The sequence below is a fragment of the Dermacentor silvarum genome, chromosome 1 (assembly GCF_013339745.2).
Source record: "Dermacentor silvarum isolate Dsil-2018 chromosome 1, BIME_Dsil_1.4, whole genome shotgun sequence".
Lineage (NCBI taxonomy): Eukaryota > Metazoa > Arthropoda > Arachnida > Ixodida > Ixodidae > Dermacentor > Dermacentor silvarum.
The window spans coordinates 303,901,378-303,923,499 of record NC_051154.1 but is presented as its reverse complement, the minus strand read 5'-3'; the positions used below and the strand labels follow the sequence as shown (position 1 = coordinate 303,923,499).

At 46.5% G+C, this 22,122-nt stretch overlaps 1 protein-coding gene across 1 annotated transcript in view; it reads left to right on the top strand.

Annotated features, from left to right (window-relative positions):
* The window catches only part of LOC119437265 (zinc finger protein Gfi-1b-like), a 38,959-nt gene that overhangs the window by 6,921 nt on the left and 9,916 nt on the right, over positions 1-22,122 (top strand). Inside the window, exons 2-4 of the mRNA XM_037704304.2 lie at positions 7,140-7,199; positions 14,747-14,864; positions 17,673-18,019. Coding sequence (XP_037560232.1) covers positions 7,140-7,199; positions 14,747-14,864; positions 17,673-18,019 — 525 coding nt within the window. The remainder of the gene's footprint in view (positions 1-7,139; positions 7,200-14,746; positions 14,865-17,672; positions 18,020-22,122) is intronic.

The window sequence follows — 22,122 nt, the reverse complement described above, 5'->3', positions numbered from 1 at the left end:
GCTCTGTAATTTAGCTGCATGCAGCGACGTCGCAAAAATTGCGCTGCGTGCAGTGAAGAGAACGGCACGTTTATGGCTGCGCGTTCCACAACTACATACACAGATACACGCAATGATGATAAAAAGTAAAAGACACAGATGGCAAGACAGACGAACCGATCTTTTTTTTTTGTTAACTTTTTTCGTTGATTTGTTTCATTTTCTCATCCTCCTGATACGTTACGCAGGCACGTGTGGCGCCACATCACTGGGAATCTCTGTTCGCGGGAGCTTAACGTTTGCGCAAATCAGCGCTTGAAAGAGAACGAGAAGCCCGTTGCTCGCTTGAAGCGGAGAACCAAGCGGTGTGGCCTAGCTCCACCACGCCTGTTGGGCACGCTGCGCTCTCTGCTACGGCGCTTGCGAAACCAGTGCCCGAGACCACCTGTTCCGTGTCCGCAGATGGCATTGAATACGCTGGTGCCAAGTTACAGCTGGGAAGAGGCACCGTAAGACCCAGCTTTCCGATCCGCATGAGTTTGCACACAGCGCCTGTGCACGCAAACTTCTTTTCAAGCTCAAGGGAGCTTCGTCACTGCATCACTGCCGGTAAAATGGCTGAGGCGCGTGAAGCGACGCAGAGGGGTGGACCCGTGCGAGGCATGGCGCGAGGTCCATCTGTACATTTGAGTTCATGCTTCGGAAGGAACAATGCTTCTGCTTAGTTGGCACCGTCTTTCACGAGAGCGACTGTCAGTGCAGAGGCTCTTATTTTATTAATTTATGCCTCACTATAACAAATGTCAGGGCAGGCTGTGGTAATGTAAAACACGATAAATAAAAAGAAAAAAAAAGACAACAGTTTGTATGCTATCAGCCTAACTTAAAACGCGAGCAAGTCGTACACGACTATGGATTGTTCTGCTGCGTTTCCAGGTTCCACGCCGTTTGCAATCGCGGCCCAGTTTAGTCCCCAAAGCGTATGTCTCGGAATAGACCATGCTTAGAGAACGGCTATATACGGAGTGATTGCAAATCGCACTCCCATCTTATAACGCTAGATGCGTTCTGATAAGTCTTGTTAGCATTCGAAGTGATGCTGGTGGTATACGTGCTATATTACCAGCGGGTTTCGTGCAAAAGCCAAATATTGTGCTCCTATATACTGTCCTGTCAGCGACAGAAACTGATACCGGAAGGATCGACTCCACCCCGTGGTGTTCCCGATTCAAGAAACAGGGAAAGCAGCGGCTCGCATGCAATAACCGTTCTCACTGTCGTGTTATATACTGCAAAAAATATCCACCGAATGACCATGTTTCACTCATTACAGCAACTCTGCTTCCAGTATGCGAATCTACAGCTGTACAACGTCATTTAGCTGACGCTTTAGAGTCGCAGCCGCTTCCAGGCAAGTGGCGACGTGTACCCGGGTAACTGGCAGTCATTACTTAAGCGAATATTGATTGCGGTTTCGTCGAAAAGAGAGAAAATATAGAGAATAAATTGATATACAGCGCTAGCATTTGCTCTATGCTCTCAAGAGCAAAGCTGCCAGGTCAAACCCAAGGTAGAACGTCCATAACATGGTGAGAAGTAAACTAGAAAATATACACGAAGAAAAGTTTTGAGACACTTCTTTTAGCGTTAACAGTTCTTCAAAGTATTAATTAATCAGACCAGCCCTTCAGGCATTTTCGCCACAGCCATGCAAACGTCGCCTACCCCGAACGTGTCCATGCAAATACCTGCTATCAGTATTTTGTATGCGTACAGCACAAGACTTGGAACGATCTTCCCGCTCGCATGTCTCTATAACAGATAGATACCAGCTTAAAATACCCATGCAGAATCTTCATTATTGCTTTTACCGAGAACCGCAGTATTTATAAGCCACGTCTCACGTATTGTTCAACTCCCACACTTGAGGTCTGAATAAAATAAAGCTTTTTGTTGTTTTCTATTAAACAATACTGGTAACACAGGTCACCTATGGACCCGGTTACCTCAAGTATCAGAAACGAACATGAAGGCCTTATAAATGCCCAGAAATAAAAGAAGAAATAACGTAAGAAAGGCAAAAGGTCAAAAAATGTCAAATAAATAAAGCTTAGTCTTCTCTATTACATGGAAATTGTTTTGTCATTCAGTGGATGGCGTTGATTACTACTTAAGAAAGCCAACATGCCTTGTCTTTAGTGACCTATGACATAGGTATTCTGTTACATGGGTGTACAATTATACGCGCAAAGATGGCAAGCAGTTCTCCCCCGTGCGCGCAAGAGCCAAGACATGCGCCCAAACACTGACAGAGCAGAGGACCCGATGTGATTAGATCACTGCCAGTTTTTCACAATGATTCACGCGAAAATGCTCAAACAGAAGGTTAGAGGGAAGAACGAATGCAGCGAAACCAGTTGTGTTGGCCGAAGATGCGCGTACAGCAAAAAAGAACGTGACAGAAAAGAAAAAAAGTAGGCCGATCCAAGGCACATGCTGGAGTCTAAGTGAGCCTTTAGTCAAGCGGTCTGTGTTAAATCCTATACAACTAAAGGCAATGCCTACAATTGTGCCTACTTTACGTATACGACTTGTAACCTCCCGCAATCTTTATGTTTATCTACCAAAACGATCACAACTTTAATCTCATGCAATCTTTATGTTTATCCACTACAGCGCTTGGAAGCTATATCCCGAAATGAAAACACCAAATCACGCGGATGCATAGTGTGGGACATCTATACAACCAGGTCATGAGGATGAATTCAATGTATGGTGCTTCTCAATGAAAGAGTGAAGCTAACACAAATAATTGCAGCCCATCTTTAGCTAGATTTAAGTATTCGGTATCTCTTGTGTGACGGTGGCACATATTCATTCAGAAGGATTGGCCATAAATGGGCACGCACCTAGTGGCACATGCATACCAAACGGCTAAATAAAAAATAACCGAGTAAATCAAAATAGCCGTTGAATATAATGCACTATTCCTGAACGGTGTCGGCATGTTTTAGAGATACATATATGAGCCGACATTATATGTTCAGGTATTATGCAGCAATTTATTTTTATTACGCACAACAAAGAATAGCTTACTGATAACATTTTTTTTCGGGCAGCCGGCACTGGCTTTCGGCACCCATATGGCCTTCACAGATATAGTCACGCATATATCCGCCGAGATACCCACCGAGTCAGCAACAGTAGCCACGCCAAACCAAGCAGGGCAGCCAAGGAAAGCTTCTCTTTAAAAGAGGCTCTCATACATTTAGAGTTACATTCACGGACGAATCCTGGAGACGTGAACAGTGTGGTTCGCTGTTAAAGGGTGAAACAGTGACGAAAACGCCGCAATGGAAAGGAATTGGAGATGTGGGAGCTATGTGAGCGTAGAGCACGTGTGCTTTAGTTCTTTTTTTGCTCTGAGAACTCTGCAAGTGCCAGGCTTTTCAACAGGCTGCTTGTCTTTTACAAGCAGTCTGTTGAATTCGTATTTGCGTATTAATAGAGGACGTATTTACGGCACTTATTTCTAACCTTCCCGCTGCGTTATAGCAGTGTATTGTTTCTGACCGAAACACTGCTATAACACAGCAAGAACGTTACGACTAAGTCGCATAAATAGGCGAGTTAATAAAAGGGCGACCCTCTCGACGTTGCTAACTGAAAGTTGTTGAAATTCGGCCGGCCTTCTGAAATATAATCTTTTTAAAGATGTCCCCACTGTGTTTTGGTGCACTGCCATGAAGCTCGACTTAGCCGAAGGGGCAATGTCCAATATTCTTGGACATGTACCGCTGATGACACGGACTTCGCATTAACGCGCCGTGGTTGCTTAGTGTTGGGCTGTTAAGCACGAGGTCGCGGTATCAAATCCCGGCCACGGCGGCTGCATTTAGATGTGGGCTAAATGCGAAAACACCCGTTTACTTAGATTTAGGTGCACGTTAAAGGACCCCAGGTGGTCCAAATTATTCCGGAGTCCCCCACTACGGCGTGCCTCATAATCAGATCGTCGTTTTAGCCCGTAAGATCCCGTAATTTATTTTTTAAATTTAACTTCGGATTTATCGTAGACGAAACTGTTAAGTAATGCTCGCATACGCCGCATTAAAGAAAATTTGCGCTGTCAGCCATTCCAATACGATAGGCAAAAGGTTGACCCGCCGCGGTGGCTTAGCGGCTATGGTGCTGCGTTGCAAGCACGACGTCGCGGGATCTAATCCCGGCCGTCGTGACCGCATATCGATGGGGGCGATATGCAAGAACGCCCGTGTCCCGTGCATTCAGAGCACGTTAACAATCACCTGGTGGTCAAAATTAATCCGCAGTATCCCACTATGGCCTGCCTCATAATCAAATCGTGGTTCCGGCTCGTAAAACCCCAGAATACATCCATCCTCATCAATACTTCTTTTTGGCCGAGTTGGTACATCTTGAGACTTTGGGTAACAGCGCAAACAGACGACCACAAAAAGGGAGACACGGACACACAGGCGCTGACTAACAACTGGTTTTATTGTGAAGGATAGCACACCTTATATATGCCAGAGTGAAGCAAGGGAAAGGGGAAAACATAACAAGGGTAACATCGTGCCAACAACGCAAGCGCAAAAAACGCCAACCAAGCGCAACAAGACGCAAACAATTATTTTTCTTTCTAATCTGAACCCCCGATAGCCGCATCCAAAAGATAAAATTCAGCGTCAAAGAGAGCAAGGGAAGGGGTGCTGAAGCACTTGCTACCGAACTTCCTGATGTGGTAAGCTTCCAAACTGATGCGCGCTGTCTTGTCACTACTCTTTCCTAGAATCGTCGTCTCCTTTAACCGGGCCACACAATCAGTGCACTTGCTAACGTGCGCAACTATATGTGCGTAATTGTCATCTCGTTTTTTCAGTTTTAGAGCGTGTTCCCCTAAACGGTCATTGACACAGCGACCAGTTTCGCCGACGTAAAACATCCAAGACATGGGAATGCAATACACCACTCCAGTGGAACATTTGACGAACCACCAACCGCCGTTCGTCAAATGTTCCACTGGAGTGGTGTATTGCATTCCCATGTCTTGTGGGATGTTTTACGTCGGCGAAACTGGTCGCTGTGTCAATGACCGTTTAGGGGAACACGCTCTAAAACTGAAAAAACGAGATGACAATTACGCACATATAGTTGCGCACGTTAGCAAGTGCACTGATTGTGTGGCCCGGTTAAAGGAGACGACGATTCTAATACATCCCTCATTCCAGAACATTGTCTAAAGGCTACACCTAGCCGTTTCCGACAAAGCAAGCCATGTAGCCTTGCGCCGGCGGAATCCTGGCGCGATGCGAAGTTGGAGCGAAGCATCCTGTGGGTGCAGTTGGTTGCTTTGAAAACTTTGCGTGTTCTGCTCGGAGAGCGTGATGTCTCGTGCCAGTACGCAAAGTATTCTAGCCGCATCTGACTGTAACAGCTGTAATCGATTCCTGCGCGCTGTATTCAAAAGCTGACCAGGCAGCGATATCGGCGTGCTCGTTATGCATGATGCCGCAGTTACTTGGAAAGCGCTGAAATGTAATGCGGTGCCCTTTATCGGTAAAATTACCAATGAGGTCTCTGATATCAAACGCGCTTGTTCGTGTGGTCCATCGCAGGGCTGACAGTAAGAACTGTAGCGCTGCCTTCAAATCGCTGAATACGGATTATCTTCGAAGTTGCTCTTGGCTGACGAGACGAAGTGTAGCGGCTAGGGAGTGAGCCAATACTAGGTGCAGCAGGTAATCTCCTAGCCCATTGTTAATTTTTTTTTGTCAGCCGTTTGTGGTGAAGAAACTGGGAGTAAAATTTTTCTATTAAAAGGGTCCACACAGAGACAAAGATATATTTACAGTTACCAACGAATCATTTCAATTTGGACCACTAAAATCATTGGAAAATCATTGCTCATTTGTGAACAAAATGAGGTGAAATATTTTACTCTAACCGGCAGAAATGTACCGACTTATGTCATGACGCACGAGAGACATCTACAGGGTGTCCCACCTATCACGCAGCACGATTAAAAAAAAAGAGGAACGGCGTTACGCGAAGCCAACCTAGTGCGTATTGTTTCCAGTACATTGGAGTAGCCGGCAGTATTTGTTTCGTTACTGAGATTTAATTAGGTAATTGTAATTAATTATCTAACTCGAGAAGTACTGTCCTAATTATCAAAGTGTCAGTGAGAAAGTTGTCGAGCAACATGAAAAACTCCCGATACAGCTTTCTGTTGCTCAATACGTGCTACATAAAAGTGTTTTTCCGAGCGTGAAAGAAGCCCACAAATGCACGCAAAGTGCCTCGAGCGGCCAGGCGCGCGGCAATTCTGCGTTTATTCGCGGGCTTCTTTCACACTCGGAAAAACGCATTTATGTAGCACGTATTGAGCAACAGAAAGCTGTATTCGGAGTTTTTCATGTTGCTCTACAATCTTCTCATTGACACTTTGATAATTAGGACAGTACTTCTCGAGTTAGATAATTAATTACAATTAGCTAATTAAATCTCAGTAACGAAAAAATTACTGGCGGCTACTCCACTGTACTGGAAACAATACGCACTAGGTTTGCTTCGCGTAACGCCGTTCCTCTTTTTTTTTTAAATCGTGCTGCATGATAGCTGGGACACCCTGTATACACGCGACGGGAATCGTTTGGGAGCTTCGCCAGCAACGTGTATGTAATACCTCTTTTCCCGATGTCTACTCACGAGGTCTTTTGTTCTCCTGGCTCTATATTTAGGTGCAAGGCGTGTTGCGAAGTGCATATACGAAATATGCCAGCTGTGCACTCTTGCGCTCTTCACCACTACCTTCCTCGTGCTCTCATTTGTCTTTCTTTTTTTTTTTTCGTCATCTAATCTCGCAAAACAGCGAGCTGGTATCGTGTCATAAATGCAAACCGCTGCATCCCACCCTGTGTCTCACTAACACCGTAAAGGTGGTCGTGTATAGAAAATCGCCGCGTTCCCACACGCACTCACTTGTTCGAAAAACTCAATTGCCATCAAACAACCCATCAAATTTATCATCAACGTAACCGCGAAAAAATCCGTATGCTACTGTCTGAAACAGGTCAAATCAGAATAATTTTAAATTTCTGACTTCTTATGTTTTGTTTTGTTTCTCTCTCTTTTCGCAGTGCTTACGCCTGGAAACAGGTTTCCGGACTTCAAGTGGTCTGCTCCTCCAAGTGATGAAGGTCAGTGCGTCGAAGTAATAACATGTGTAGTGACAACGCCCTGATAGTTACGTTTGCAAATCAATGACGTTATCAAATTTCAGCTAACACTTCAGGCAGACGAACTGGTAATAATGCGACTTTTGGCGCGAACAGTGCAAATACCTGCCGCAGTAGATCCGTGGATACGATATTCTTTGCAGAGAACCCGACGATTGGACACGGTGCACATGGCAACTTTTTCGAAAGGAAATGCAAAAATAAATGAAGCAAAAGACAATAGTGTGCTTAGCTTTTGTTGTAACTTAGAATATCCCAAGGTAGCTGCAATTACTCCGGAACTGTCCATCCTTTCTATGGCATCCCTCATACGCCACGTAAGGCTCTTTTCTGTTTCTTTTTGGCCATTGCCACCTTTTGGAATATTAAGCTAAAACCAGTTTTCGAACACTAGGAATCGCGTACTACATTCAGTGTATTTTAGTTCTAACTAAAAATTTCAAACACCCATATAGTTATGCTTTAAGGGTAACATGCGGGGGACGCATTTGCAAACAATAGAGAGCGCGTTTCCTAGTCCCAAGTAACCAATACGGACATGGAGAACAATGCTTGATGGCGGATTGTCATTTCTGCATTGTTCTTGCGAGAATTCGTAGCGGGCTGAAGTGCACGGTCAACGTCGCATTGTTGAGGACACGGAAGCCGTTATTGGGTGTTCCCAACAAGCCCAAAAAGAGGAGAGGTAACATGGTCAGGGCAGAGATGAAAATTAATTTCTAAAGGCTGTTTTAAATGCGTGTTCAAACACTATACATCAAGCATACTCGCATCTAAACGGCAGTCATGTTCTGACGTTTTAGTGAATTGCAATAGGATAGCCATAAAAGTCCTTAAAATAATTGATTTTGGTAGTTGCGAGGTTAGCATGGTGGTTTCTATGATTACCAACGCTCATTACAAATAATTGCATTGCGAGAAAAAAATTCCGGCAGAATCCATCTCACGATGACGGGCGACGTTATTTTTTTTTTTTTTTTCATTTTTCATTTTCATTTTGTTACCTTAAAGACCCCGTTCGGGGTATTACATAAGGGGTGGTTAACATGTTTACACAAGAAAATGCAGGTGGTATGGTGAAATACAAGTTTGCATAGTTTCCAAGAATTCTGAAGGACATGTGATGGCAGCGGCATTGAAGGGTAGGTCGTTCCAGTCTCTGGCAGCCAGAGGAAAAACATGAAGCCTGAAATGTGACAGTTCATGTGCGAGGACGAGCAACTTGCAGTTGATGGCTGGTGCGCTGTGACATGCGTGAAGATGATGGCGTGATGTAAGGTGGGCAGCTTAGCGAGCTGTAAAAGAATTTGTGATAATGAGAGAGCGTGGCGATATAGCGACGAAAAGCAAGAGATGACAAACTGGATTCTGTCTTTAAGCGTGAAATGCTGATGCTGTATGAATATGAAGAATGGGTGAATCTAGTCGCACGATTCTGAACTGATTCGAGTGTATTGATGATAGATGCTTGGTGAGGGTTCCAGATGGCGGCCGCATATTCCAGTTGTGGTCTGACAAATGATTTGTATGCGAGTAGTTTGACGTGCTGCGGAGCATGACGAAGGTGACGTCTCATGAACCCTAGGGTCTTGTTAACTGACGAAATTACGTTAGTCGCATGCGCATTCCAGGAAAGGTTGTGGGACAGGGTTATGCCTAAGCACTTATATGCTAGAACTGATTCCACTGGGACGTTTGCGATTGCTTAAGTAGATAGATAGGGATTGCGACGGCGACGGGAAATTGAAATAAATTGTCATTTGTTAGGGTTCAGACATTTGCCAACGGACGTTGCACCAGTTTTGCACGTTATTAAGGTCATTGCTACAGAGATGTTTGGTCAGAGGTGTTAGTCATAGTACGATAAATCACACAGTCGTCAGCGAACATACGAATAGGACAAGATACATGCAGAGGAAGGTCGTTAATGTATACTAGGAAAAGAAGCGGTCCCAAGACTGAACCTTGAGGGACGCCTGAAGTGACAGGGAGGGCTTTGGAGGAGTAGTTATTAACAAAGACGAACTGGGGGGGGGGGGGGGGACGATTAGTTAGGAATTCTTTTATCCACTGTAGTACGTGAGGATCTAAGTTCAATCGGGATAATTTTATGAGTAAGCGGTTATGAGGCACTGTGTCTAAAGCGCTAGAGTAGTCTAGAAAGATAGAATCGGCTTGAACGTTGTTATCAAGGTTAACGTGCAGATCATGAAGGCAGATAGCTAGTTATGTTTCGCATGAAAGACCCTTACGAAAACCATGTTGAGAAGGATGAAACAAGTTTACCGAGTCTAAAAAGTTCATAATATGCGAGTATATGACATGTTCTAGGATTTTGCAAGGGACACTAGTTAATGAAATTGGGCAGTAGTTAAAGGGGGAGTCTTTGTTACCTGCTTTGAAGACTGCAACAACCTTCCCCACTTTCCAATCACATGGTAAGGCACCTGTAGACAACGACTGCGAGAATAACAGAGTGAAACATGACGCGGATATATGCTTCGTATTCTTTAGAATCTTTGAGTTGGTTTCGTCTACACCAGAAGAAGTACATAATTTCCAATGATTGACAGTAGAGCACTGCACGGGCCGATTTTTTCAGCCCGGACCCGGCCCGGCCCGTTTTTAGGTTGGGCTGCCCGCCCGAGCCCGATCAAAACTTTTATGGCAAGACCCGGGCCCGGCCCGGGCACGGAAATAATCTACGTTACCCGCCCGGCCTAGCCCGCCACCCCTTTACCTTAGGCCCGAGCCCGGCCCGAGCACGACTCGAAACCGGCACGAACCTGGCCCCAGACCGAAAAATAATGTTTTTCAGAGTTGAGACGCCCGAGAATAACTCGCTGCACATTACATGCACACCACCAGAAAGCCCGAGCCCGGCCCGGGCCCGCGTCAAAAAACCCGAGCCCGGCCCGGGCCCGGGTCAAAAAGCACACGCCATGCCCGAGCCCGGCCCGAGCCCGGCCCACGGGCCGGGCCGTGCCCGGGCTTTCGGGTAAGTCCGCGCCCGTGCAGTGCTCTAATTGACAGTATGTCATCTGTCGGAAACAGAATGGGCGGCATATGCGATATGTTAGTAGGTAGTGGAATGTCGGGGGGGGGGGGGGGGGGGGGGGTAGTTCCTTTTGTAAACACGGATGCATTAGCGTTGAAGCAATGTACTGCTAGAAGCAATGTATCGCCGCCGCCAAAACACGTCACGTATGAGCCGCGTACTGCAGCCGGGTTCCTCTCTCGCGCTTACCTCTGGATACGCTGCGCCATCTAGCGACGCGCGCGCGAAGTCCGCGCCAAATTTCGCTCCTTTTGCGTGACCTCAGAGATCGCCCCTGTAGCGCGCCGGTGCGTTTGCACCGTGTGTTGCAGCTGGGATCCTCTCTTGCGCATCCGTCTGGACACGCTGCGCCATTTAACGGCGCACCCGCAAAGCCGTGCGAAGTGCCCCTTCTTTTGTGTGTCCTCCGAGATTGTGTGTCCTCCGAGATTGTGTGATAATTTAATGACAATTGCTCCATCGCTGCTCCCGCGCATCCGTGGCGCAGCGCTAAAGCATCGAGCCGGTGTGCTTGAGGAACCGATGTGATGCGAGTTCGACTCCGCCCAAGACCCAACAAGCTTTAACGCGCTTCTTTGTTTTTTTATTTTCAGAAGGGTGTAAAGAGACTAGATATAGAACCAAAGCGACTGAAGTAGGCTAATACCCCTGTTACACGGGCACTTTCAAAGCCCTTTGAATCCAAGATCCTTTACTTCAAGGGAAGACGCGGCTGTCACATGGGCGCATCAAAGGAGGCCTAGTTGAAGGGAGCTTTGAGTCAAGGGAGTCCGCGTTTGTCCTTTGAAATCTCAAAGGAATACTTTTGAGCATAGAGGGCGTCCGACAGAAGAAAACAAAATTCTGTATAAATACGAAAGTTCAATTTTTACCTATTAAATTAGGTTTCACTATATTATAGAAGTTTATAAGCACTAAACACTTTCGTGACACCCGCAGTCTCAGTGATGAATGCGCCGGTGCAACAGCGCTGGCACAGCCTGTCACAACCAGCAACACCGACGGTTGGAGGGTTTACGGTAGCGCGATTAAAAGACACGGCGCTAACATCCAACAGTGTTTGTTATCGAAGTTTAGTTCGTACTTTTAATCGCGCTGCCGTTAACCCTCCAAGATGCGTTACCAACAAGCCCACATTGCAACCCTCGTGAGCAAAATGGGTGCCATGTGCGATTTGGTTATCGGCTGCTCCACATCAAAGTGTCCTCGTGTTTTTTTTCGTCACTTTTACGTTTGGGAGTACGTTGCGGTTTCTGTCAAAAGCTTCAGCGGATAGATAGATAGATAAACTTTAATTCAAATATAGTTTTGTCTTGCCCCAATGGGGCATCGCTAATGGTCGGGGCCCCTAGTCCAGGGCTCCGCTGGCTCTTGCCATCTTCTCTGCTCTCTGGATCAGCTTGAGCTGGTCGTCGAGGGCCGAGCTGGACAGCAGTGCCTCCCATTGCTCCCTCGTGGTGTTCGTGTCATGGTGTTCTATGTTGTGTAGCGTGCACTCCCACGTAATGTGGTATAGGGTTGGTGTGGCCCCACACCACGGGCATTCGTCCCTGTAGGCTGTGGGGTGCAGGCGATGTAATATGTGTAGGTTCGTGTAAGTGCCTGTCTGGAGCCTACGCCAGGCAGCGGCATCCTCCGTCTTTAGTATTCGATGGGGTGGGGGATATCGCAAGCGACTCCCTCTGTGGTAGTTCAGGATTGCTGAATACTCGGGGTCAACTGGGTCAGGGTCATCTGCAGTCGGCGTGATGAGTGCTCGGTTATATGCAAATTCTCGAGCTGCTCTGTCGGCATACAGGTTACCCGTGATGGCAGCGTGACCCGGTATCCAAATGATGGTTATGATGGTGTTGTCGTCAGTGTCCTCCTTAGGTATTTGGGCTAGGACTTGTGCCGCAGGTCTTGCGATTCTTCCCTGTAGGAAGTTGCGGCAGGCCTGCTGGGAGTCCGTGAGGATCGTCAGTGGTTTTTTTGCGTGTTGACCTTCGCGGATGGCTAACGCGATGGCCAGTTCTTCCGCTTCCGTGATCGTGCAGGGGCGGGTCGATGCACTGGAGGTGACGTGGCCTCGGCGGTCACATACCACTGCCACTGCGCCCTTTTTATTCGTTCCGTACATAGCGGCGTCCGTAAAACGGGCCGTGGTATCGAACCTGAATGTTTTCTCTATGTATTGGGCCCTTGCTTTCCTCCTTCCGGAGTGTAGGTTAGGGTCCATGTTGCGTGGTATTGGGGCAATGTGATACCTGTCCTGGACGTGACGAGGTATCGTGCAGGTTTCTTGGGTTCGTGTTGTGGCTTTGAAGCCCAAAGTTTGTAGGACCTGCCGGCCCGTGTGAGTCCGCGCAAGTCTCTGTTGTTGTGAGACGTGAAGGGCTTCTGTGAGTTCGCTGAGGGTGTTGTGTAACCCCAGCGCCAATAATTTCTCAGTCGATGTACTCATCGGCAGGCGGAGAGCGGTCTTGAAAGCCATCCTCAAGAGCGTGTCGGCCTGTTTCGTCTCGGATTGTGTGAGATGGTAGTAGGGCAGGCTGTATGTGATTCTGCTCACCACCAGGCTTTTGACCAGTCGGAGTGTATCCCCTTCCTTCATGCCTCTATTCTTCGATGTTACACGGGATATCATGCGTGATATCGCCTTGACACTGGTTTTGAGGAGCGTAAGGGTGTGTGTAGCACGCTGGTTAGACTGCAGCCACATGCCCAACACCCTGAGCAATGACGTTTCTGGTATGAGGCTCCCGTTGAGGTGTACCTCGATTTTTCGTGTTGGGTCTGTGGGGACTGTGTGGTTACCCCGGCCTCGCCAGACTCGTATGAGTTCAGATTTCTCGGGCGAGCATTGTAGTCCCCGTTGGCTGACGTATTCTTGGATGAGGTCAGCTGCAGTTTGCAGCCGTTCTTCTTTTTCAATAAGGGACCCTGTTGTGGTCCAGAGTGTTATGTCGTCTGCGTAGAAGGCGTGGCGGAGGCCTTCTACGTCCTGCAGTTTTCTTGCGAGGCCGATCATGGCGACATTGAAGAGCGTGGGTGAGATGACTGCTCCTTGTGGTGTGCCCTTGTTGGGAGGGTGGTATACTGCAGTCTGGATCTCCCCAATCTTCAGCTCTGCCGTGCGGTGGCTTAGGAAGCTCTGAACGTACTTGTACGTTCGCTCACCGCAGTTGGAGACCACCTGGCGACCGTGTAGCACTGATAGATATCCCTTGAACTAAGGTTCCTTTGAAAGCTCTATGCTCCTTAACATCAAAGGACCTTCGGTATGCCCGTGTGACTGGGGTGTAAGAATACTATTTGCATTAAATTGTAACTATGGAAATCAGCACATATTCGGATAAAGCATGCTCTGCAGTCTCGCTCTTTGCGAGAATCTAAATACAGTCGTCCCACGTCAACACCTGATGACACCTTTACCGTAGCATTTTGACTTACAGTAAAGCTAATAAAAATAAGCGTGTTTTCAGTGCCTGAAATATTGGTACTTAATAATGAACAAATATGTTTGATGTTTTATGACCGAATGCTGCTGATCTGTTATGCAAGATACGTATATATATTGGGAGGCTCCGGATTAATTTTCAACATCTTGGATTACTTATCGTACGCTTAAATCAAAATAGAGAAACGCATTTTTTTAGCACAACTTGAAGCAGCGCGAAGAATAAGAGGACCGGAACCGAGAACAAACACATTCTCCTTTCATCAGAATATGACCGCGGTTGCTGTAAGTTCTAGGCAGGACTTTGTGTCCATCAGAAATACCAATAGCTAGCTATGTGAAATTTGCAGTCATTCACAATAGCACCAAATTGCAATGCACATTAGAGAGCTTTAGATTGTCCTTAAACATCTTGCCATTTACCGTCGACGGCTGTTGCGAAGCTGGTAGTGGCATCTTGTGACGTTTTGTGCAACTACAACGCATTTGAATTATTTTTGTATTGCCTGAGTGTTATTGTCAAAGGAAAATCATAAAAGGACTACATGTTAATTGCTTTGTCACTTCAATGCTTTACACCAGCAGTTAAACATAATATGAATGTTAGTTTTCTGTGCCCTCTGATAAAATACGCGTCACACGATGGCGCTACGAGCGTTGTAGCTGCCGTACACCTCTCCGGTAACACGGTAATACGTTCACGCATAAGCTATAACTTTCCGTTATTGACAGATCTACTGATTGATCTCAAGTAGTAAATAAACTGTCTGGCATTGTGCTTGTGTCCATTTCACTGAGCCCAACCACCGCAGAAAGCAAGGCCGCTGTGATATGTAGCCATTGTGCCAATATATAGCAGAGAGCTCGTTTAAATATTTGGCTACGCAGGATGCATATAAAAATCAACCGAATTAGTTTGTTTGTGCGGTGTCTAGCTTTTCTGTTTTCCGGCAAAACGGATTATATGGCGTCATGCGCACTGATGAGCTGTCATTAATTTTTCATTCACAGAAGTTTCGAGAAGCCCCAGCGTTACTCCACCTTGCGATGAATCCAGTGGCAGCGTTCCTAACGTGCTCACGGACTACTCCATTCAGACTCTTCTTGGTTTGAAGACGGAAACGACAAGGTACTGATTCGTAAGACTTTCAATATCGTTTTTTTTTTCTCTCTCTCTCTTTTCCGCGCCGCGGTTATTAAGAGCAGACGACCATTGTTTAAGGCAGCAGTCTCGATATCACGTCGAGCATTCGGATTCGCATACATAGTGCGTAGCAGCTTGCAGGTGCCACAAAAACATCGTATTCAGTACTGTATATGTAGGAAGAAAAAATGCCGCGATGGTTGATGGGTGGGTGGTGTAGGTGGGGATTCTTTGGCTATTAATAAGGTAACTTAAAGTGGCATTCGAGCAAACAAAACCTAGATTGGCTTAGATTCGGTAAACTTATCATTGCAAATATAATTTTCGTTTAATTTGTTGCAAAACGTTGATTGAAACGGTCAAGCCGCCGTTATTGAATTATGCGCCGAACAGGCGGCACTATATACTGACGTAAGCGGGAAATCAAGGATTTCATCATATTGTCGAGTATTTCGGCAACATATTTTTTTTCGCCGAGAAAAATTACTAGAAGCTGCTCGATCGAATCCTTGTATAGTTTCGAAAGCAAACGAGAGTTTTAGGTTGCCGTCGAGCTATATTACCGCTCGCCGAACTTAGAGGGATGCGGAGCACAGGAAGCCTCATGTTGAGACGCTCACGTGCACGCGAAACTAAAATTTAGGTCACCAAGTTCTACTTAGTTCCTACTTTAAAAACATCACCAAGAACAGTTAATGACGTATTATGACATTTTACCACCTTTTCGGCAAGAACGCCCAAGCAACACAAAAATGGCCATAACACATTCTGGTTGAACAAAGCTTTGCGAAATGTCGCTACCTTTCCATCTTAGTTTCCGGCATTCCATTAACGGGAATAGTATACGAACAGGCAGAAAGTCTCTGATGTCACCCTTCTTTATTCATAAGCACTTACATAGCACCATGCACTCGCCAGCGAAATCATATCATGTAGAGCTGCAGTGTCGCCACCTAATATCGCCACTCGCATTTTATTTTGTTTATGCCTGCTTTCTGACTTACCAAGCCTCCACTCACAGTAACTTCGTTGGTTTTAGCATTGTAGAAGTGCGACATGCTAATTTAGCTTTACTTACTACTTATTTTAAGGTGACTGCTACTTAAAGATGGGGATGGATGGAGTAAGGGCAGGTGCCACGCAATCCCTGCACATGTGATTCGTGGACCTTAAGTGCGTTTAAATGTGTGTTTATGATGCTTACTTTAGTGACAGCAGGTGGTCTTGCTGTGCTATAAGTACAGAACGTAATTACCTTGTGAAGAAAGCGAGGAAATACTACTTGCGGGCATCTGAAGACAGTTTGCAGTGACGTTGGTTAAAAACAAAAAAAATTCTGAACATGCGCTTTTTGCTACTTTTTAATTGATATCAAGCATATGTGTCGCAGAAGGGTGACGCGTACACCTTCATTTGCTATGAACATTGTTCATCTGCTGCAATCTATATTACTGTCGTAAGCAAAAGTTGCCAGCCTACCCTGGTGTTCGGCAGTGGGCGAATGAATGAATGAAGTAATGAAAGTTTATTGAACAAGGATGGCACTTTCGCCTAATTATTGGGAAAGGGGAGAGTATAAAAAGGGTAGATTTGTAGATGACGCGGTAGATGACCCCAGCCTCCTTCGCGAAGACCCATGGAACGTTTCTTTTATGCTCCAGCATACACAGACATGTACGTATCTCACAATATGTGTTCTGTACAAAATGACTGCTGCGGCAACGTGTTTCCTGGAAAGACGTTAGAGCGGAACAGACCCGCACGTTACGAAATACGTGTAATTACTTGTTAGTTATCAATTACATTTGCTTGTAGGTGATCCAATATTGTACGCGGTAACGTTCACTGTAATTCAGTTACTTTCTTCTCTAACTAATTACACGTAACTAGTTATTTTTATTTTATTCACAAGCTGTAACGAGCTACAAAGTTTTGAGCACTTTGATGATAAGTGTAACGCCTGTGGCTGGGCCATGCAGCATCCTTGTGGTTGCGCATGTTCAGGCAAGCAAGTCCGGGAGCTCGGAATTTGTTTCCTCATCTTGACGGCAGAGCACGCGGCCTGTATTGCCGGTATCACATTTATATTTCACGTTTTACTTAAAGTCCTTCCCTTCCGACGTTTCTCAGCGTCATTCCACCGAGGACACAAACGCGAGCATTGCGCCATTGCTAAGCCATGATCTGGAACGCATGGTGTTCGCGCGTTACAACACCGCCATTCCCTAGAACACGTAAATGGAGAGAGTTTTCAAAGTCTCAAAGTCGCTGCTGATGCTTCCACAAAAATAAAAGAAAGTTGGAAAAATAGAACAACAGAGGATGACCGACGAAAGTTTTGAAGAACAACTGTGGGAGACTATTATCAACGCGTGCAGGGATACATAGGATGCACTAAAGGATGCCAGGCCAACTCGCTCTATTTCGTGTATTTGTGCCAATGAATGTTCTGTGTGAAGTAACGTAAAAGTATTTAATTACTTTTTATTAATTGTTAAATTACTTTTGTGGAATAATAATTGATCAGATATCAGCCAATAGTGATGTTGGACATATTATTAGCAATGGCGGCGGGCCAATGGCGAATGGCGCTTACGAACCAACAGGTATGTGAATTTGGCCCCAGATCCGTTCAGGTGATCGCATCTGCTGTATTCACCGTGCATGATTTCTTGTATACTGAAAAAAAAAAAAACTCGTTGCAGGCGACCTTACTCTAAATGAATACAATATAGTTGCTCTAAATGCATACTAAATGAATTTTCGCGTCTCGTTCGTTTGCACCTTTTCCAGCTCCTCGCGAGGCGTGCCCACCTGTGCCGAAGGGTTCCATCCACCCGAGTCGCTACCGCCAGTTCGGAGTGCGCTGCTGTTGTCAGCTGGCTACGGTCCTGTATCGAGGCGACTTTGCGCCGCGGCGTCTGCACCGGCTGCGGCGTGCGAGCCCCGGGGGAAGGTGCACCGCACGGGTCCCAGCCGCATCTTCGAGTGCAAGCAGTGCGGCAAGACGTTCAAGCGCTCCTCGACGCTTTCCACGCACCTGCTCATCCACTCGGACACGCGGCCCTACCCGTGCGAGTACTGCGGCAAGCGCTTCCATCAGAAGTCGGACATGAAGAAGCACACGTACATACACACCGGTGAGTGTTACTGGTGTGCGGCGGATATATGACGCACTCTATACCGTCGCTGAAGCGGCATACCGGCTCACGAGCGGCCGTGTAACGCAGCTATAGCTTCGCGTCATTGACATATCTGAGAATCTTGGGTCCGATTCTCAAATATTTTCATCCATAATACCTGCTTGTCATTGGCAGGCCACCTTTGCTTGTAGTATCTTCGCCATGACGTTTCTCTGACGCCTCCTCGCCGAAGCAAAATGCAGTGTAAGAAATCGCTCGGTTATCGAATCTTGATACAATATACATAACAAAAAAAAAAAAGAAAGGCCGGGGGGGGGGGGGGGGGCTGAGTAAGGAGGACGAAAGACTTAGATGCAAACGAGGAGGGAGCATCCGATTTGTTATTTCTATCTTAGTTTATTTACATATCTGTTTGGCTTAGTACTTGCAAAAGGCATTGTGGCAGGGGTGTAAGGGGTAAAAAAGAGAACGTTGCGGCCTGACGTTAAAGATGAGTGGATGAAAAGAGGACTTCGCTATGGCTTTTTTAGCTCTTAGCCTCTGCATGCCCCTTCATCAGATTCTGCATAGCGTGTCTGCTGAAATAAAAATATCTGAACAGATTGCTAAGTACGGCACTGCAGCGGAGTCTGCTAATATACGTAGATGTAGTGCAGTGCCTCAAGTAGTTTTAGACGAATTAAAAAACAATATTTTTTATCAAAATACATGCCTACGGTAAAGTCACACTCCATAATATGTGCTCAATAAATAAATAAATAAATAAATAAATAAATAAATAAATAAATAAATAAATAAATAAATAAATAAATAAATATTTCTCTACCCACTTCTCTCTTTCTATCGCTGCAATACTGAGCTTTCTATTCTTTTTCCCCTATTCACAGAGAGAGAGAGAGAGATGAGATGGGAAAGGGAGGAGGGTAACCGGAAGAGAAGCTTCTGGTTTACTTCCCTACACTGAAGGAAGGGTAAGGGGAAATAAGGAGGGGAAGAATAGTGGAGAAAGAAAGCAAGCGCGCGAAAACGAAATACAGGCAATGGGGAACACCTGGGAGAATCAAATTCTCTCTAATAGGCCACTTGAATGTAAAAACTTCAGTTGTGCCGTGACCGAGTTCAGGTGTGACGGCGGTATACAGGCCGGTATTCTAGCATCGTCAACGAGGACTACCACCCAACCCCTACATATAATAGAAATTTTTTCTCTCTCTTCTCTGAAAGTGGGCGGTCGTTAAGGTTATTACGCGTCAATATGGTCGCGGGTGACTCCCTGTGTGCGCCGTAGCGACGACAGTGGCAAAGTACAACTTCTATAGCTTCCTCCCAGCCGCAGTGGTCACAAGCAGCACTATCTTCCATTCCGATACAGAAAGCAAAGGGTTTTGTGAGAGCGACACTAAGGCACAGTTGGCAAATTACTGTTGTCTGGCGTCGGTAAAATCCAGATGAAGGATGAAATCGAAGAGAGGCGTCCAGTTGATGCAGACCTGTGTGCTGTAAACTTGGTGTGTTCCACAAGAATTGTGCGGCATCATTCGCAACCACTCGGAGTTTGGCTGCATCTGTTTTTGACAGCGGCCTGGGTTCATGCACGCCCTCTTCATGAGCAGATCGAGCAACTTCATCGGCGCGTTCGTTGCCCATTACGCCACAATTACTTGGGGGCCACTGAAACGTGACGTCGTGTCCTTGGTCTACGAGGTGATGAAGGCACTCTTGAGTTTCTACAACTATTTCCTCCTTGGGTTTGCGGCGTAATGTGGAATGCAAATAATGCAAAGCTGCCTTGGTGTTACAGAAAACAGTCAATTTTTGGGGTGGTTCTTCACGAATCACAGGAAGTTAGCTACGAAGAGCAGCAAGCTCTGTGGCTGTCTATGTGGTCTGCTGGTATGTCATAAACTGTACGGTGGCGATCCTCGCAGAAAAAAATCACTGATACCGCAGATCCGTACTCGGTGGTTGAACCGTCAGTGTTCAGATTGGTGTGGTCGTTGTACGTCTCGTACACTAAGACCAGAGAAAGTTGAGAGCTTTTGGTGACAGTTGTGCCGTCGTCCGTATTTCTGATAGTGTCAGTCGAACTTGGAGCTGAGCAAAACACCAAGAGGGAACGCTCCCTGGATCTCGCCGCCCATAGTCTCGCCGCTGATGGCGCTCCTCGTTGCTGCCAGGAGATGGCGCCACAGTTGTGCCTCCGTCTCTGTGTGCTTTTGGCGGTCCCACGAGCTACACCAGCCACTTACTCAAGCATTGATCTCACTATTTACAGCTCTAAGTTTGCTAGAAAGGCGTTCAGAAGTTTGACCCTTTGTCGAAAAGGTTCCCTTGAAGCGGTACATCCTGATTTATGTTTGAGAAACAGCTCTGCACCATGCAGTTCGAAGCATGGGAATTCTGAAGGCACCGTTAACGAATGAAGTTGGCGCCATTTAAGCGAGCGCTGAGTGTTTCGCGCCATCTGTGGGGCAGAAGCAAAAGCATTGCTTTCATTTCTCGCAGAAACCTCGCCGAGTCCCGACAGGCGGCGCCCTTTGAACATGAGGAGGCGGGGCAGGAGGTGCACATTGAGGCACCGTAATCGGGAGGCGGAGAATTCCTCGATGATCCCCTTTTGCCGCGATGGGGCGCATCACGGGCACATTGTGGGGACCCCACGCAGGAAATGACAGTAAACTAAGATGGAAGGCTGACGAGTTAGCGCGTTTCCATGTCGGCAGGTTCCGTGCTAACAGTGACGGGCAGTCGAAAAGAAAAGATATCACAAGCGGGCTCCTGATCAGAGTAGCCACCATTTGCAACAGTCCAACTAACAGTCTAAGAAATATTTATACCTCAATTCAAAGCTACACTCCATAAAATATCAGCCGATGATATTGCTCTAATTGCAAGGCGATCTTAGAAGAAAAGCAAGCTAGCAACGTTACAACGACATGCATTCAGCTCCATGGTTTATAGAATATACATATAATAGCAGAATGTAAAGAAGTGCAGAAATTGTAGTAGAGAATGTGTGATGCAGAATAGCGTCAGGAAGAACGCGATGAGGGAAAATATGACTCGAGCACACGTTCGCGCTTTATCTTCCCGGCGCTGTTTTACATAGTGCATCCCGTAAGTGTACTCCACATGTTACAGCACATCGGTGCGGTCAATGCTACGTTAACATCACTGTACTTACGAAAACAGAACTTGGAGCTGTCTTCAGAGAAATGCTGCCTTGTTACATTCACTCGGAAGGCAATGAGGCCTTACTCTGTAAGTGTCAATGGGCAAACAATTGCAAACGCACGGAAACACCGCTTTTTAGGGGTAATTATCGACCGCGACCTTTCATGGAGCCCGCACGTTTCATACCTAAAGAAGAGGTTAACGACCATAACACACCTCCTTAAATTCCTCGGTGGAAAATCATGGGGCACATCGGTGCGGTCAATGCTGCAGCTTTATTGTGCCTTATTCCTCGGTTTCGCAAGATACAGCCTCCCGGTGCTAGGAAACACCTGCAAAACAAACCTGCGTGTACTCCAGGGACTACAAGCTCGAGCCCTAAGGACGTGTCTCGGTCTCCCGAAGTGTGCGTCTACGGCGGCAACGATTGTCATTGCGCGAGACCACCCAATAACAACGTACTTAGCCACCGACGCCCTCAGGGCGCATATTCGGCACGTTGCCCGACTACCTTCCCACCATCTTGCATCTTTACTTACAGAAAGGCCACACACAACTTTCAGTCGTATAATTGCAGCCAATCATACCTCGTTGCCATCGAACTACATGCCTGCAGCAAGACCATCCTCACCGTTATGGTGCCTGCACAAACCTGACATACGCCTCACCATCCCAGGAATCACAAAGAAAGCTCACATGCCGTCATCTGCCCTGAAACAGGCCACGTTAGGACTTTTACATGAGGTTCACAGTGCCCGCGTACATGTTTATGTCGATGGCTCAGTCACACCTACAAGTTCAGCTGCCGCAGTGGTGATTCCAGCAAGATCCGTCAAGATGCAGCTAAAGACGTCACATGTCTCATCAACAACAGCTGCTGAACTGGTAGCCCTCCGTGCGGCTCTTCATTTCATTCTGGAGGAACC